Raw genomic sequence first — 16,757 nt, forward strand, 5'->3', positions numbered from 1 at the left:
GTGACAGAATAAGTTAGAGGGAATGGTAAGGAGAAGGGGCTATGTCTAAAGCAGAAATCACCTATCACAAAAAAAGATCACCATTTAGCCCTGGTTTTGCCTTCAATCAATGAATTAAGTAATAAATATGCAATTTGTTAGATTACTTACTAAATTTATTAAATAAATACTTATTGAACACTTACTTTATGATAGGCACTGTCCTAGGTGCTGAGCATATAAAGACCAAAATAAAATAGTCCTTCCCTTTAAGAAGATTATGTTTTAGAATAAGAAACAACATGCACTTACAAAACAGAAACAAGGTAACCTTGGGTGAAGGGGGAGGAAAAGCAACTATTAAGGCCAGGAAAGTCTTTATGCAGAAGGAGCTGAATCTTGAGGGAGTAAAAGAATATAAAGTAGAAATAAAAAAGGAGTGCATTCCAGGCATGAGGGACAGCCAGTGTAAAGGTATAGAGGTGGGAATTGGAATCTTAATTTTGAGAAAGAACAAGAAGGTCAAAATGGCTGGAACATAAAAAATTACATTGATGGCAATAATAAGTAATAAGGCTAGAAAAATAGGCTCTGGCTAGGTTCTTAAGGACTTTAAATGCTGAACAAAGGCGTTTATATTTGATCCTGGACATAATAGGGAGCTACTGGAGTTGATTGAATGGCTGGAGAGAGAGGAGGAGGATTATTTAGTCAGATTTGCACTTCAAGAAAATCACTTGGGCAGCTAAGTAGAAGATGGATCAGAGAAGAGAAACTAAAAGACTAGAGATAGGGAAACCAATTAGGAGGCTTATTGTAATAGTCCAGAAGTGATAAGGATAAGGACTTGAACTAAGGTGGTGGCTGATGATGGCTGATGATGGCTGCATAAGGGCAGAAAAGGGGATGTATGTGAGGAATTAGTCATGTGACATTGGGCAAGACCTATCCCCTCTTTTGGAATAAGTTTCTTCATCTGTAAAATGAGGGAATGGACCAGATGTTTAAATTCCATTCTAGCTCTAATATTAGTTCTAACATAATTTCAGGTGAAGACACACCCATCCCTAGTTTCCTAAGAATCTACTTAGGAAAATTCTTTTTTATAATTAGAATTAACAAACACATTCAGATTTTATACAATGATTTTTGAAAATTGTTTTTATTAGATAGTGAAGGTGAGAAGAATTTGAAAGTGAGAAGGGTCTATTAGAAGATATTTGTAAAAGGTTTAATTCCCACCTTCAGAATAGGTAAATCAGAAAAAGCTCCTCTGATCACACATGTCAGAGGTTTCAGAATTGACTTGTTTTCAATTAAAGACAGTCTATATTTAGCTGTCCATATGCTCCTACTTGACCGGTGATGCCCACAAACACAGACGTTTCAGTGTACACAGAAGCAATTCTCAGCAAGATCTCCTTTTTAGGAAAGGAGACAGAAACAGCAAAGCTTAATCATTTTTAAGTAGTTCTGAAACATTTTATCAATTTATAGCAGGAAGGTAATCTTGGTGAATTGAAAGGGAGTTTTTTACTCTATACCCTGGATTTAGTTGCCTAATTCCCATTAATGTTTGTAGGAGTCACACAGTCAAATCTCTAGCCATCACTCTGGATATCTGTCCCAATCCCTTGTTATTCAGATTGAAATGTATCTTCCAAAGCAGAATTCACTCTGAGGGGAAACAGAGGGAAGCCTCAACCATCACCAGAACAGTGCCTACAGCATGCAGGGGGTCACTCATTGGCAGCATGAAAGGTAATACAATTTTTTTTTTTTTTTTTTGCAAATTGACATATAAAAAAGACTTTGCTTGTAGTCCTTATATGGCCCTGGATTAAGCTGATCCTTTTTAAAAGGGAATGATACACTAGTGACAGAAAAACAATTGATAACCAAACACTCCCTTCATATTTAGTTTTATGAGGGTTGTCTTTGCCAAGAGGTGATGCAAATAGGTGATAGACTACTCTAGGAAAGGTTTGGGTAGACACCCTCACCTACTAAGACCACAGCACTCTCTCCCAAAGCCCTGAGTTTGTTTGAGCTATGGCTGTAATTTACTAATGGTAACTCTCTTAAAACCTCAGATTCCTTATCTGCTAATGGTAAAGAGCAGAGCCTTTTGGGTAGAAAGCTGGCCTCTGAGTCATTTAGAACTGGACCGAAGTCTTGCTTCTGAGTTTCCTGAATATATTACTGCAGACAAGTCACTTAACCTCTTGGCACACCAAGCAATTTTCTAAGATTATAAGTTGCAGACAATGAACAGGATCTGCTTTGTAAGGAGATCCTAACAGAACTTCTTATATTGATGAAATCATAGGTAGAGTTGTTTTTTTTTAAATGCATTTCTTACTTCACAAGATTGTTATGAAGAAAAAGATTTATCAGCAGTAAAGTACTACCTATGAGAAGCAGAATAGATTCTCAGGGAAGAAAGTTGGCCTAAGAGTTAGGAAGCCCTGTGTCTAAATGATACCTCTTGACTTGACATATGTGCGCCTGTGTAACAACCTCTCCAGTCAGCTCTCTTAAGAAACAAGTTGCAGGGCTATTGCCAAGCTGCAACTGATAGAGTAGCTAGGTGGATACAATGGTTAGAGCACTGAATTTAGCATTGGGGAAACCCAAGTTTGAATTCCCCCTCATTCTCTAGATGTCTGACTCAAGGCATACCACTTAATCTCTCTCAGTTTCAATTTACCCATCTATAAAATGGGAATAATAAAAGTACCTACTTTACAGAGTTATGAGAATCAAATGAAATAACAAGTGTAAAGGGTTTTTCAAACCTTCAAGTTGTTTTTTTGGGTGTTTTTGTTTTTTACAGAGGAACTTATTTCAATATCAATTCCCTCTACCAATGAAATAACAGATCCAGACTGGGGGAAAAAAAGTGCTATATAAACATGACCTTCAATTATTCGAAGTTGATATCAGAAACTGCCTAGTATCACTGGCAGAGACCCATTACCCATGAGTCTGATCCAGTGTGGCAATCCTTGATTTCTTTTTGTTTCAGTGCTAACATATTCCTAAAGATCTAAAGTGAGGCCATCATCATATCAGCTAGAAGACTCCCAAGCAGCAAGTAGCATAATTCAAATTATGTGTAGATTTAATTCAACAACTTTTGCTTTAGTGATTATTTATTCCCATTCAACCTCTAAAAGAGCCAATTCTTTCTCTTATGAAGTCAACATGGGCCAACCCATAAGGCTTAAGGCTGTTGTAATCAAACCACTTTGTATACCTTCAAATGTGTGGTTAAAATGTCAGGATCAGAGTTAAAAAAAAAAAAACAAAACCTCATCTTCCTGAGTTCAAATCTGGGCCGATATACTTAATAGTTGTGTGCAACTATTCACTTAACTCTATTTGCCTTAGTTTTCTTGTCTATAAAATAAGCTGAAGAAGGAAATGGCAAACCACTCTAGTATTTTTGCCAAGAAAACCCCAAATAGAGTCACAAAAACTCAGACAAGATGGAAAGAACTTTAAAGTGCTATGCAATTGTTAATAAATTCTGGGTTTTTGTTTTGTTGTTAAGATAGATTTAGAAGAGATAGAACTTGGGGTAATAACTCTATCCTTATCCCCTTATTATTTTAAAAGATGCATACCTAGTCATAAACTCTAATGTTTGGCACAAAGTAGGTACTTAACAATATTTGTTGATTGATTAAAGTCATGATTATATTTAGGCAAAGATATCAGAGGTTAAGAAACATTGTGAAGTTTTCTTGGTTTTCTTTTTTTTGTTTGTTTTTTGCTAAGGCAATTGGCTTTCTTCAAAGTACTATCCAGTTGCTATCTCCTACATGAGGTTATTTTTGATCCCCACCCACCTCCCCATCTCCTACCCTTATTCCTCAAAATTATTTGAAAAATTACTTTATATATGCTTTGTATTTGTATGCATGGTGATTCTACTATCCGTGGAATATAATATGGATTTGTTTCCCTTTAGCTTTTGTATTCTTAATGCCTTAGACTGTTGTGCCTGACGCATAATAGATGCTTAATAAATGGTAAATTTGTTGTTGAATAGGATTTATTTTCTCCCAAATCAACATAGCTGGAAAAAATTGGTGATGTGCAGATAGAAAATTAATCAAGGGAAAATGCAATAATAGCTGACATTTCAGTGGTGTTTATGGTTTCAAAATGTTTTACTTACATTATCTCATTTGAATATACATTACAAGAAATCCTTTAAGATAGTCAACAAAGGTATGATTATTCCCATTTTAGAAATGAGAAAACTGGGGTACAGAAAGGTTAAATGACTATAGTTATTAATTGACAAAACCAAAAGAGAATCATCAAATAATAGGATTGAAAAGGACCACAGAGACCACCTAGCCCAAACTATACTTGAACAGCAATTCTTTCTGCAGAAGTACTCACCCTTCAACTAGACACCTCCCCAGAGGGAGAGTACCCAAAGAGGAATCTTTGAAGGAAGTCCATTCCACTTATGAGTAATACAATTTATTGGAAAAGTTTTTCTTACATTGAGCCTACATGTACCTCTCTGAAGCCCAGAGTGGACTGACTCCAAGTTCAAAATTCCATTCTCTGTTCCTTCACACTATCTGGCAAGAGAGATAACATTTCAGTGGATAATAAATCATACTGCAAAGGGAAAAAATAAAAGACTATGCTGTTGCCATTAAAAAAAACCTGAGAGATATTTAGCAAATTGGCATAATTATTCTTTCTTGTAGGATTGGACCAGAAAATTAAGGCCTTCTTTGATCAAAAATAAGTCTTTAATCCAGTTCTGTTGCTGTGATCCTACACTCATCAAAGATCACAAACTCTCCATTCCTTAGTAGATGACTATCATGCTTCTCTCTGGGGCATAAAAGGACTTCTTATTCTGCTTATTATGGAACATTACTTTGCTGTAAGAAATAGTAAGTTCATTGACTTTAGAAAAAACATGAATAGATTTGCATGAAATAATGAAGAGTAAAATAAGAAGAACCAAGGGGACATTTTAAGAGTAACTTTGAGTGAATAAGTCATTTTTGACTACTATAGATATGTAATATAATCTAATATCTAAATACAAAGAACATATGAAGCAACACACTAGTTTAATCCAGAGAAAGAATTGAAAAATTGAAGTTTGCATAGGATGATTTTTACACATGTGTGTGTATACATATATATTTGACCTAATTAATCATCTCTAAGGTAAGGGTTGGAAGAAAAACAAACTTTTACATGATAACTTTAGTATATATTTGAAAAGAACTCCAAATTCAAAGTTCCATTCTCTGCTCCATCATACTATCAGGCAAGAGAGATAACATTTCAGTGGACAATATATCATATTACAAAGGGAAAAAAATAAAAGACATAATAGATTTGTATTTTTCATATGCAATCATCTTTTTTTATTCTACTATGTTTGAAAATGCTTGTTTTATTTCATAAATTAAAAAATAAAATAAACCAAGGTGCTTAAGTCTGTCTTCCTAGATTTTTCCCCAGGTAAACCTTTTATTATTTTGAATCATCCTGTTGTTCTCTGTGGGTAAGTCTAAGTATTCCTTCCAAATTAATTTCCAGTTCTTGGGGTTTTTTTTGAATTAGAAGGAGAATTACAGAATGGATTCCAAACTTGAAGGAAACAGAGGCCCAAAGAGGGACCTCAGAGGTTATCAAATCCAAATATCATATTTAAGAAGTGAGGAAACCACTCATTTTAAGTGACTCAGGTTACACAAGTGGAAAAGCTTAGTAGATGTTGTAATAATAGAAGTCATGGCAGTGATAGTAACAATTTTATATTGATTAGATCCCATTCCACACACAGAAAAGCTTATTCAAAGATGGCCTGATTATGGCAGAGAAAAGTAATAATAAAATGAGTATAAGAATTTCCATTATGTTGCTAAAATTCTATTTGTATTTTTAAAAGTAGACAGAAATATATCCTTTCTTAAATAAGTACTGACATACTTTTTAAAATGCAGTTTCATTGGCATAGTTTCTCCACTGACATAGATCACACATCAGTCTCCAATGTCTTAGTATATGGCCTTCATGAAATGACATCATCTAATGACCAGTTTTCTGGTGATAAACATCACTGCAAGTAATGAACCAAATTGGTCCCTAGAAATATGAACCTATATTCTATTGGATGGGATTAGGAGATGGGAGATAGCATTGGAAGCCTGTCTACTTTTGCAGCACTGGTCAGAGGTAATTCTTCACTGTTATAGACATTAGTACCCAAGACTACAATATTCCCAAATATATGGAGGTGAATGGCCAAGCCTAGACCTTATGAGTTTGTCAGCTACTGAGCCAGACCAGGCTGTGCACTGATACCACACAAAGAAAGTCCCTGACAGGCTCATCTCCAGGGCCTTTTTTCACCCATAGCTGGCATGAAACTTCCAGTGAATAACTTTAGGTGAATAATATTAAAGTTAGAACAATCTAAGCCATGACTTTATGAACTTCCAAGGGTTGATCCATTTGAGTTCGAATCCCCATTTTGCCTCAGCAGTTGATCAAAAGTCTTTTTCTTCATTACATGATTAGCCGACTAGAAAAAGAAAGAGCTCCTCATGCTCTGAAACCCATGTGAGGGCTGACCACTTCAGCCAAAGTACATTCTTCATGTTCACAAGGGATAGATTTAGCCATTCCTACCCTTATATTCTCAAGTATGCACAAATATGGAGACATTACAGCCCATCTATGGAAGTCCTCTCATCCTCTTTATTAGTGTTAGTCACCTGAATCTAAGCATGTTAGGAAAAAGGAGGAGTTTAATAGTTCATTTTTCTTTACTACAGATCTCTTATATTTGATAGAATAAATAGTTACTTTTCTTAAGGATAATCCAAAGAAGTTCCAGAGAAAAACATAATGCAGGAAATCATAACCACTTTTTAATAAATATAATAAATGTTTCTCTAAACCCAGAATTTTATTTTGAAATCTGTGAACTTAAAAAACTTTATATTTCAATACCATTTACTTCTTTTGTAATCCTATGTATTTTATTTTACATATTAAAAACTGTTATTCTAAGAAAATGTCAATAGGCTTCACAGAACTGTCAAAGAGGGGCCAATGACTAAAAAAGAAAAAATTGGGTTTAGAATCTCTGCTCTAAATATATGCATTGAACTTAGTAAAGAACAACACAAATCAAGGACAGCTTAATTATAGGAATTTGTTAAAGACTTTCTCTGGGAACTTTAACCCAAGTTCATACAGTAAAACTTCACTTTGGTACTTCCCCTCCCTAACAAGTATATTTTACTGTCTTGAATATATTCTTTATTACTTATTAAGTATAAATCTAAGTGTGTTTTTGTTGTATACAGTGATGGAATATAAATAACTTGAGAGCAGGGCAGGGATTCTTTTTATCTTTCTATCCTCGGTGTCTTTTGTAGTAGCTGGCACATAGTAGGCATTTATTAACTAAAACTTGAGTGATTGTTTGTCATGCAGTTGATGATGCAAAAATTTGCCATATTTTATTTGGAACCACAGAATAGTTTAGCACTTAGAGAATAATGACTGAATCCTTAAGTTCTACTTCCCTTCTAGTTCAAAATGTGTGGACTGATAACCAGTATATCACAAGGTACAATGTGGCATCAGAAACTCCAAGTACATTGTGGCAATAAGGTGCTAATATACTACAGAATAATCCGGCTTTATTGGATTTTGAGAAGTTGTTTAATTTAACTCCTGCTTCCTAGGAGTTTAAATCTCCCTGAGAAAGATTCTTGTTTTCCCTCACCTTTTTTCCAATTGTACAACTCCCAGATAAAGAAAATCTACAACTTTCCTTGATAATCCTTTTTAGTTATTTTCAATTCTTATAGCTGGGAAATTCTTTCTAATATCTTCCCTAAATTCTCCCCATTCCACCTAAAACTTCATTTTATTTGCTCTCTAGAAATATGAACTATCTCTGCTCATTTCCTTTAGTAATTAGATGATGCAATGGATAGCACTAGGAGCCCTGAGTTTGAATCCCAACTCAGAGCCTCACTAGCCATGTGACTCTGGGCAAGTCACCTAACCGCTCCACCTCACCTTCTTTGCAAAATCAGCAAAACCAAGAGAATGTGTATATACTAAAAGTAGTATTGTTTTAAATGCATCTTTGAATGAATAAATCATTTTGACTATTATAAATATCCAAATTAGCTACAAAGGATATATGAAAGAAGACATTATCTGTACACAGAGAAGGAAATGATAAATAAAAGTATGCATAAAATAATTTTATATATATGTATACATATTTGTGTATATGTGTCTAATGATGGCTATCTCTAGGGCAAGAGGAGGTAAGAAAAAAAGGGGAAAAAAGAAAGTTACATTATAACTTTATTATATATTTTAAAATAATAACTAATTGAACATACTAGATTTGCAATTTCATATATAACCATCTTTTTTCTGTTCTGCTTTTGTTATGGAAATGCTTGTTTTATTTCTTAAATTTAGAACAAAATAAATAATTTTTTTCAAAAAGGAAGAGTATAAGTATCTATAAAGCATCTGCTATGTGCCAGGCACTGAGCTAAATACTTTATAAGTCTTATCTCATTTCATCCTCATAACAACCCTTGGAGGTAGCTGTTATTATGATCCCCATTTACAGTTGAGGAAACTGAGGTGGGTAGTGACTTGTTTAGGATCATACAACTAGGATATAGATAATAATAATAAGCACCTCACCAGATTGTTGTGGATTAGATAAGGTAGCATAATGTAAAGCACTTTGCGAAAATAAAGCACTATATAAATGCTACTTGCTATTATTACTATTTAATACTTCAAAAATCTAACTCTCTACAATAATCCTACTTTGGTAATTCCTCAGGGTGTGGAAATAACCCTGGGTTTGTGTTCTCAATCTATGCTGATGAACCATAAACTCTGGCAAATCCTAAAAAAGTTAGAAAAGATTCAAATGGAACCAGTGAATGATTGTATGTTATTGTCTAAGGACATGCCCAGCTAAGTTTGGAAAGAGTCATCAAGTGACTATTCCCTATCCCCTGCTGCCACCCTGTCAAATTATGAAAACTACCACAGTATAAAGAGAGTTTACCTCTATAACAGTGGAGAAAGAGAGTCCTCAAACTGATGTCTTTTGAAATATTAAATTATAAGTTTAAAGAATATAATCAAGTAACCCTTTCTGCTTTCCTATCTTGGGGCCTAATAATTCAAATTCTTTCAGCCTATTCTTGACCTTGGATCTTTACAAGTAATGAGAGCAATGTCATTTCTGAGTGTCATGGACAATCTACCTTCCCAAAGAGTTCACACCATCTTCTCTATATTATATATTACACACTATATGCCAGCCAAACAGGTCTGTGTGCTGCTCTCCAAACTTGGCATTACATCTCTACCTCCATCTATATCTTTGCTCATGCTGTTCCCCATGCCTAGAATTCAATCACTCCTCATCTCTACATTTTCGAATCCTTCTTCAGGGAGTTTTTCATTATTCTCTTGGTTGCTAGGAATCTATTATTTTCCTGGTTATGTATTATATTTTTCTAGTAGAGGGTAAATTCCTCAAAAGCAGAAATAGTTTTCATTTTGCCTTTGTAGTCCCAGTACCCAGGACAGTGTTGTGTATATAGCAGTTACTTAACAGATATTTATCCTAGTGAATTGAATTATACAAATTCAATCAAGTGGAACATGGAAAGAAATTTTTAAGAGGATGGTCAGAAAAATATCAATAAGGCCCCATTTTTAAAAAAGGTTTGTGGATCAATGGAAAAAATAACTTCACACTTAAGAACTCATATGAAAATACTTCCCCAACTCACTCCATCCTAAAGAGCCCCATTGATGACATCTTCCTTTGTCCTCCCAGTAAGTTTTCCTTATTAATAATAAAACAAAAGAGACAATGACTAATGTTTCACAGATTGTGACATGTTTGCAGGTGCTAAGATAATGGTACAAGGCCAAAATCAATGTATGGACATTTGGAAGTGCCTACCTAACAAAATTAGATATCTAAAACTAGTGTGAAATTCAATTTTCCCAGAAGATATGATAATTATTACATATGACATCAGAGAATAAATACAACAGCCCTTGTTTGCTACACTCCCGTTTCTTTTACACCAAACCATATGCTTGGTGCTATCAAGCAACACTCTCTCCAGTTCTCAGAGGTGTTTTCAAACATCTTTTTACTTTTTGGTTTCCAAAAAGAAAAATAGAGAATTGCTTTCTCCAAGGAATAATATTCTTGGGAAGCATATTTATATTAAAGATGAATGCCTAAAGTTAGGCCATCCATGTTTTTATTTCTAAAAATATCATGCTGCATGAATTAAGGATGACATAAGATTCTGATGTATTGGTAGAACAACCATCTAAGAAATTCCATTAGGAGCTTCGCAATGAATGTGACCAAACCAAATTTTAAGCAAATAATAATAATAGCTTGCAAATTTTTAGCACTTTATAATTACAAAAAACCTTTGCATACATCATTTGATTTGATATTCACAAGAGTCCTGGGAGTTGGGTAATAATGTTATATCTATTTTATATATGTAGAAACAGGTCCAGAGAACTTGTGACTTGGCCCATGGATCACAGAGCTAAGATTCAAACCTAGGTTTTTAACTTTGAATTTAGTTTTTTTTCACTATCCTGTCAAGCTCACTGAGCCTGATATCACACATTAGTAAAGCATTCTATCACTCTAAGAACATGGAAAACTCTAAAATATGGGATATTTTCAGACAACAAAGAAATATTCCTTTTTGAAATATTTTAACATAAAGTAATGGATTAAAAGGCAAATAGAGTTTTCTTTGTCTTCTAGGAAATAATAAAGTTGGGGCCCAGAATGTGGGGTCTGAAAGAAAAGAGGGGTTCTGATTGGTCTATTCAAAAGGTCTGTTATAATAGGAATAAAATGGTTGAAACAGATCATTCAACTCAAACTAGCTTCTGCTGGCTAACTCATGATATGTTACTAGCACATACATTGAGAGAAGTTTTATCAGACACGCGGAGAGCATACAGATAGAAAACCAAAATGAGAGGTTAAACATGAGATCACTCACAATTAAAATACCCCACTACTAACTTCCACCCCCAATGTCCCAAAATACACTGGTCTCTGAAATATGATTCATGTTTGAGTGATTGTTTGGGATTTGTAGTCATCATCAAATAAAGTTAATTAAGTTATCCTCTCCTCCCAGTTCTCTGCTAAATATAATATTTTCATGGTTTCTATAAATAAAGGAGGCCCAGCAAAGGAAAAAAGAAAGCTCAGAAAGTCCTACTTTTTACAAAAAAAGGCAAATCCTTTATTTGAGATGGATGACTGTTGTATGTTACACCATTGTCATATCTAAATCAAGGGTCATAAGGTAAAGAAAACAAAGGGTGTCATAAAAACATATTTCAAATGGTACCCCTGGCCACCTCTTTAATTAAACACATAGTGAAATAGTCAAGGTTATTATATGGCACTTAAATTAATAAGAGCAGAGAGAAAGTAACATTTATTCACAGTCCCAAAGAAATGACTTTTGAGCCTTTGGTATATGTCTCAAATAAGCATCAGTAAATATATAAGTTAGCTGGATAGTATTTAGTTCCAGGTTAGTTAGGCCAGTACTAGGGTACATGCATATGTTCATGCATGTGTGTGTGTGTGTGTGTGTTTGTGTGAGTGTGTGTGTGTATGTGTGTGTGTTTAAAGAATTGACAAAAGTTAATGAATCCAGAATTCATATGGGATGATTAAGGTCTCTGGTGTGAGCACACAGGCAAATCCAAAACATGGCAAAAATCAAGCACTGTAGTGCTGTGCAAGAGAACTACATTAGAAAATAGCAAGTGAGATACACCAAGTTACAAACTCTGTGGCTCTGAAAGACTTCCAAAATTAAAAAAAAAAAAAAAGGACACTCAAAAATTCATGAGCTAGGCAGCAGAAATGTCCTGGGGCTCATGATTCATTTCCAAACAGTGCAACAATCCTCCTATAAATATTTTTGTATTTGCATATGACAATATACCCTTCCCACCCACCCCTTACCCCTAATAAACAGCACCAGTGCAGTTTGAGTTAGAAAATTGGAAATCTGAGACATTCTACAGGTTTTCATGATAAGGAGGGACCATTCAGTTGGGGTTCAAATGCAAACCTCTTCAATAGCCAGTCCCAACACTGCACCCCAAACAATTCCCTCTGTTTGACTGGTAAGAAAGCCATAGTAGGTATGCTGTAATGTCAGATATAGAAAAAGCTGGCAAGCTGTCCCAGGGTGTTGGGGAGGGGCTTGCTGGTGGAGAAGAAGAGGAGCACTTCAGAGATGCCTGTCCTGTTTTCCAGGAAGAGGGGATAAAATGAGGAGGTCGATCACAATTTTTTGTAACAAGGAAGTATTTGACTCCCACCATTCTCCAGTGTCCTGGATCCAACCAAAGCTCAATGTGGTCCTAACTAGTAAGCTTTGGTATCCATTACTAGTCAGATCATACCAACTTATGGGATAAAGAGGACCCATTTCAACAAGAAGCCTTTTCTTTACCCAGTTGACTCTGTAGGGTCAATGGTGTAATATTTGCCCATGTTTCTGCTGGATTGGGCTTCTTTTTTCTTTTCCCCTTCTTGAAGTCATTGTCTAAAAGTTTCTTTAGAACCAACCATATTCCACCATTGGATGGAGAGAGTGAAGCTACTTGTTATCTCTCCAAGTCCTCTCCTCCCTCCATTCTATCCTTTCACACATAGGCAGAGTCACTTGACTGAGTCCTGCCAAAATTGGGAACACTGACCCGAGGCAGGTCCTTGTTGCGGATCTCATAGACTGACTTCCTCTTGGCCTGTGCACCACGCACAGCCAGCTTAATTTTGCGCCAGCCCAGGTGATTGAGTTCAGCCAGATTGAGGACAACACAGATACCACTCACAGCAAACATGAAAACGAGGAAGACTGTCTTTTCTGTGGGGCGGGAAACATAGCACTCTACTTCCTTTATACAGGGATAGCGGTCACACTCATACAGTCCAGGGACACTGAAGCCATAAAGGAAGTATTGGCCTACGAGGAACCCAATTTCTAGGGCATTCCGGAAAACCACCTGAATAATGTAGAAACGGGAGATGCCCTCTTGCCGACGGAGCTTGGAACGGGCTGCTGTGCGCAGCCCTGATGGGTGTGGGGCCAACTCCTTAACCTCTAGACAGTCTGGCTCATTCTCCTTGCTAGTGTTTTCTGTATTCTGCAGTACTCCATTTACAATGGCATTTTGCAGCTTCTTATTGTCTTCCCGCTTGCCCCCACCACTGCCCCCACCCCCAGCTCCTCCAGGACCCCCAATCGACTCAGGAGGATCCCTGTCCAAGGCAAGGAAGACAGTAGAGTAACGGCGTTCTCTCTGTTTGGCAGACTGGTGCACTGAATAGGTGATGAAGCAGAGGCTAGGGGTACACACCATGATGATCTGGAAGACCCAGTAGCGGATATGAGAGATGGGGAAAGCTCGGTCATAGCAGGCTTGGTTGCAGCCTGGCTGCAGGGTATTGCACACAAACATGGTCTGTTCATCATCGTACACTGTCTCACCCACTATGGCCACAATAAGGATCCGGAAGATCACCACCACTGTCAGCAGGATCCTAGGCAGGGAAGGCGGGAGGGAGAAAGAAAGAATGTCATGGGCTGAGAGTCACTCAGTGGCCTGCTGCTGGCTTAGGGATCCCCTGCTCCTCCCATCCCATCCATGGTGTTTCCCTGTGCTTTGGCTGGGGAGCTGTCCAACATTCAGTGGTCCTGAACTAAGAATCTGAGAGCAATGATGCTTTCAGCTTTCTGATCATCTGGGATTTGGACACCTTCGTTTAAGAGGTCCCAGGTATGCTTCGCTATATGGATATATTGAAGACCTGTATATGCAAGACATATCTATACTTCTATACATAATGCATCTCTGCACAACATATATATCCATTATGTATACGGCATATACACACAACTACATAAAATGCAAACTAGGGATGTGCATAGTGTGTGAATGAATTCTATAAATGTTTATTCTCCTCTATGTAAATATTGTCCCTAACGTTATATTTAAAATACTATATTTTTATGTATAAACACACAAAAATAATCCTGGTATATATGTGTGTTTCTCACACCATAAGCTTTCTTGAATAAATCGAGGAAAGAAGCTTCAGCCTCAAAGGATGCCTCCATCTCCCTCTTTGCCCTTCTCTCTCCAAACACCATACTCCCTTCCAGCTTCTATTTAGGAAACAGAAGGGAGATCAGCTCTGACTCGGAGCACTAGGGGACCCAACAACCGTGCCCAGAGTTCCGGTTCCGATGGGGAAAGAGTACCCCACGGAAGGGGCCTCCCAGCAAGGGATCAACTTTCGGAAAGATCCTGAGGAGAGAAGGAAATAGCTGAAAGAGAGGGGAGCAGCTCTGGGCTTGGGATGGTCCCACCATATCCAGAACCCAGGGGTCAGGCAGGGGGAGGGAAAGATGGGGGAGGGAAAGGGAGCGTGAAAGAGGACTCAAGTCGGTGGGGAAAGGGGCCATGGGAAGGTATGGAAGCTGTCAGGCTCTGCTCCAGCGCGGCTTGGCGCCCTTACCTCCCAATCATAGTGGAATGTTGCTGTACGGCGGCTTCCAGCAGCCTCTCTAAGATGGTCCATTCCCCCATCGCTGTGCATTCGGAGGCAGCAGACAAAGACTGGGCAGCGCTGGGCACGTCCCTTCTCCTGGCCCCCTCCCCAGTCACCACCCGAAAACAGGGGGCTAAAGACCAAAAATAAAAGCAAAATAAACCTAATCCACTACTCTTCTCCCTCCCTCCCCCCACTTTTTTCTTTTTTTTTTCCACTTAAAGAGAGGGGGGAAATCCAAGCGAGTCCAGAGACGTGAGGTAGCAGCTGGTGCTGTCCAGGGACTAGGGCACCAACCGGTCAGTTGCTGTCCAGCCTAGGGAAGATTCCCTGTGTGGCTTCTGTCCAGGCAGGGGATGGGGACGGCTGGAAGAATGTACTGGTCACTAGGCTGCTGCTGGCTGGAAACAGATTTCTCGTTCCTGTTTCCAAGTCGGGTGGGTTGGGGGCGAGGGTGGGGGAAAGCCAAGATCCCTGCCTTGTCTCTGTCCCAGGGCAACCCGCCTCTTGTCTTTGCAGCCTCAAAGAGTGTTGGTTGCTGCCTTACTTCCCGCTTCCGAGGCCGGGCCGGGATCGCGACCCTGGGTGCACAGAGCGGGGCAGACTGGGAATCCGTGTCTTGCCGCCTCTAATCCTCCCTTAAGTAGTCTCTGCCTGCGTCACTCCAGGTTGGTGGAGGGGAGTGAGCGCCGGCGTGCTGTAGCTGCTAGTTCAAGCCGGAGGGGCAGGGGACTAGTCGTAGAAAGAGAGAAAGAGGGAGGGAAAGAGGAGGAATGAGTGTGAGTCCCGGGTCTCCCAATTGGAGGAGGGGCGGTAACGATCGCAGCTTCCCTAACAAGACAGCTCCAGTTTCCTACCTGCAAAGCGGTTCAAAGTATTCCCTCCCCGCCAGCCCAGAGCCCAGGTAGCAACGGGAGCTCACCAGCCCGCCAGACTCCGCCCGTAGCCTGGGAGAAGATGGGAATGGGAGGTGAGGAGCTTGGGACCACGACTGAAGGGATGAGGGCAATTGTGTCTTTTTCTTCTCAGGCATCCTAGTGTTCAGCCCCATTTTTCTCTCATCTATTGCATTCACGGTGGGCTCACAGATGGGATTTCCCTTCGAAAGACGTCTAGATGGGGCTGATTTAAAAGCTCTAGTGAAAATACAGGTAATCAGTGTCTGTAAGGACTGGAATTAAGGGACTCCGTGGGCCTGTGGAGATTGGAGATATTGGTGTGAATACGTTTTTGTAGACAGTGAACATAGTTGTGAACTGTGTATGTCTACGTCAAGAAGTATGTGTCCACTTAAGTATATGCATCTGTCTATCCGAATGGGTACTAATGCATAGGCCCTGAAGCGATTGTATGTGGATTCCCCCTTATTTATATTGGTAGTTAAAGTGAAGAGGAAAGCTAAGGAATAGGACCACTTCTGAAAGATTGTTCATAACCACACTCCTATTTTGGATAAGAAATAGTAACAAACATTGTCTAAATTGGAAATTTGGCATTACTCCTACCTTCTTCTTTCTCTTTTTACACACTCATCCCCTTCCCCAAATGAGCCCAACTTTATTTCTGAGCCTCTATTTGCTTTGGATTGCCAGGTCTGCCTGAGCAAATTAGTGGCTAGAAATTCTTTCACACCAGGATGCTTATTAGCTTAAGGCTGGAAATTAGAAGACATTGGTAGTTTTCAAGTTTGGGAGTATTTTCCAATTGCATAAGATAAGAAAATGCTTAGTGTTCTTACTCCAAAGGAAGAAATGTAATGTGTCTATAATGATCTCAGAATTGTCTCCATCTATATGAGAGGTCACATATATGTACCGCTTAAACTACACAGAAGAAAGCATTCAGTGAGTCTTTTAGTTAAAACATACTCTTAGTATTGTTTTAGACTTTGATTTAGAACTTAGAGTCTTGATTTAGACAATCTCAGGCTTTTGAGATGACAATTCTGAACCATAGATTCAGTTTGGGAAATGATTTTATCTATACATGTCTCTTCAAAGGAAAAATCATTTCAGAACCTAGGGAGTTTCATTTTTCTGTTGTCCTCAGAGTTGGCTACTATTTCTGCTTAACATTTAAT

The 16,757-nt window shown here is 38.1% G+C and overlaps 1 protein-coding gene across 1 annotated transcript; it reads right to left on the reverse strand.

Annotated features, from left to right (window-relative positions):
- Positions 1–12,085: 12,085 nt before the first annotated feature.
- Positions 12,086–15,379, reverse strand: GJD2 (gap junction protein delta 2). Its single transcript, XM_074285111.1, has 2 exons — positions 14,645–15,379; positions 12,086–13,666 (listed from the first exon to the last, which is right to left on the reverse strand). Exons 1-2 carry the CDS (start codon positions 14,713–14,715, stop codon positions 12,769–12,771), a joined length of 969 nt encoding a protein of 322 aa, XP_074141212.1. The 5' UTR covers positions 14,716–15,379; the 3' UTR covers positions 12,086–12,768.
- Positions 15,380–16,757: the final 1,378 nt, after the last annotated feature.

The sequence above is a fragment of the Sminthopsis crassicaudata genome, chromosome 2 (genome assembly GCF_048593235.1).
Source record: "Sminthopsis crassicaudata isolate SCR6 chromosome 2, ASM4859323v1, whole genome shotgun sequence".
Taxonomy (NCBI): domain Eukaryota; kingdom Metazoa; phylum Chordata; class Mammalia; order Dasyuromorphia; family Dasyuridae; genus Sminthopsis; species Sminthopsis crassicaudata.

Coding starts and splice junctions, on each gene's coding strand:
- GJD2 (XM_074285111.1), bottom strand. CDS start 14,715: ATGGGGGAATGGACCATCTTAGAGAGGCTGCTGGAAGCCGCCGTACAG. Junction 13,667..14,644: donor CATTCCACTATGATTGGGAG/GTAAGGGCGCCA, acceptor TTCCCTGCCTAG/GATCCTGCTGACAGTGGTGG.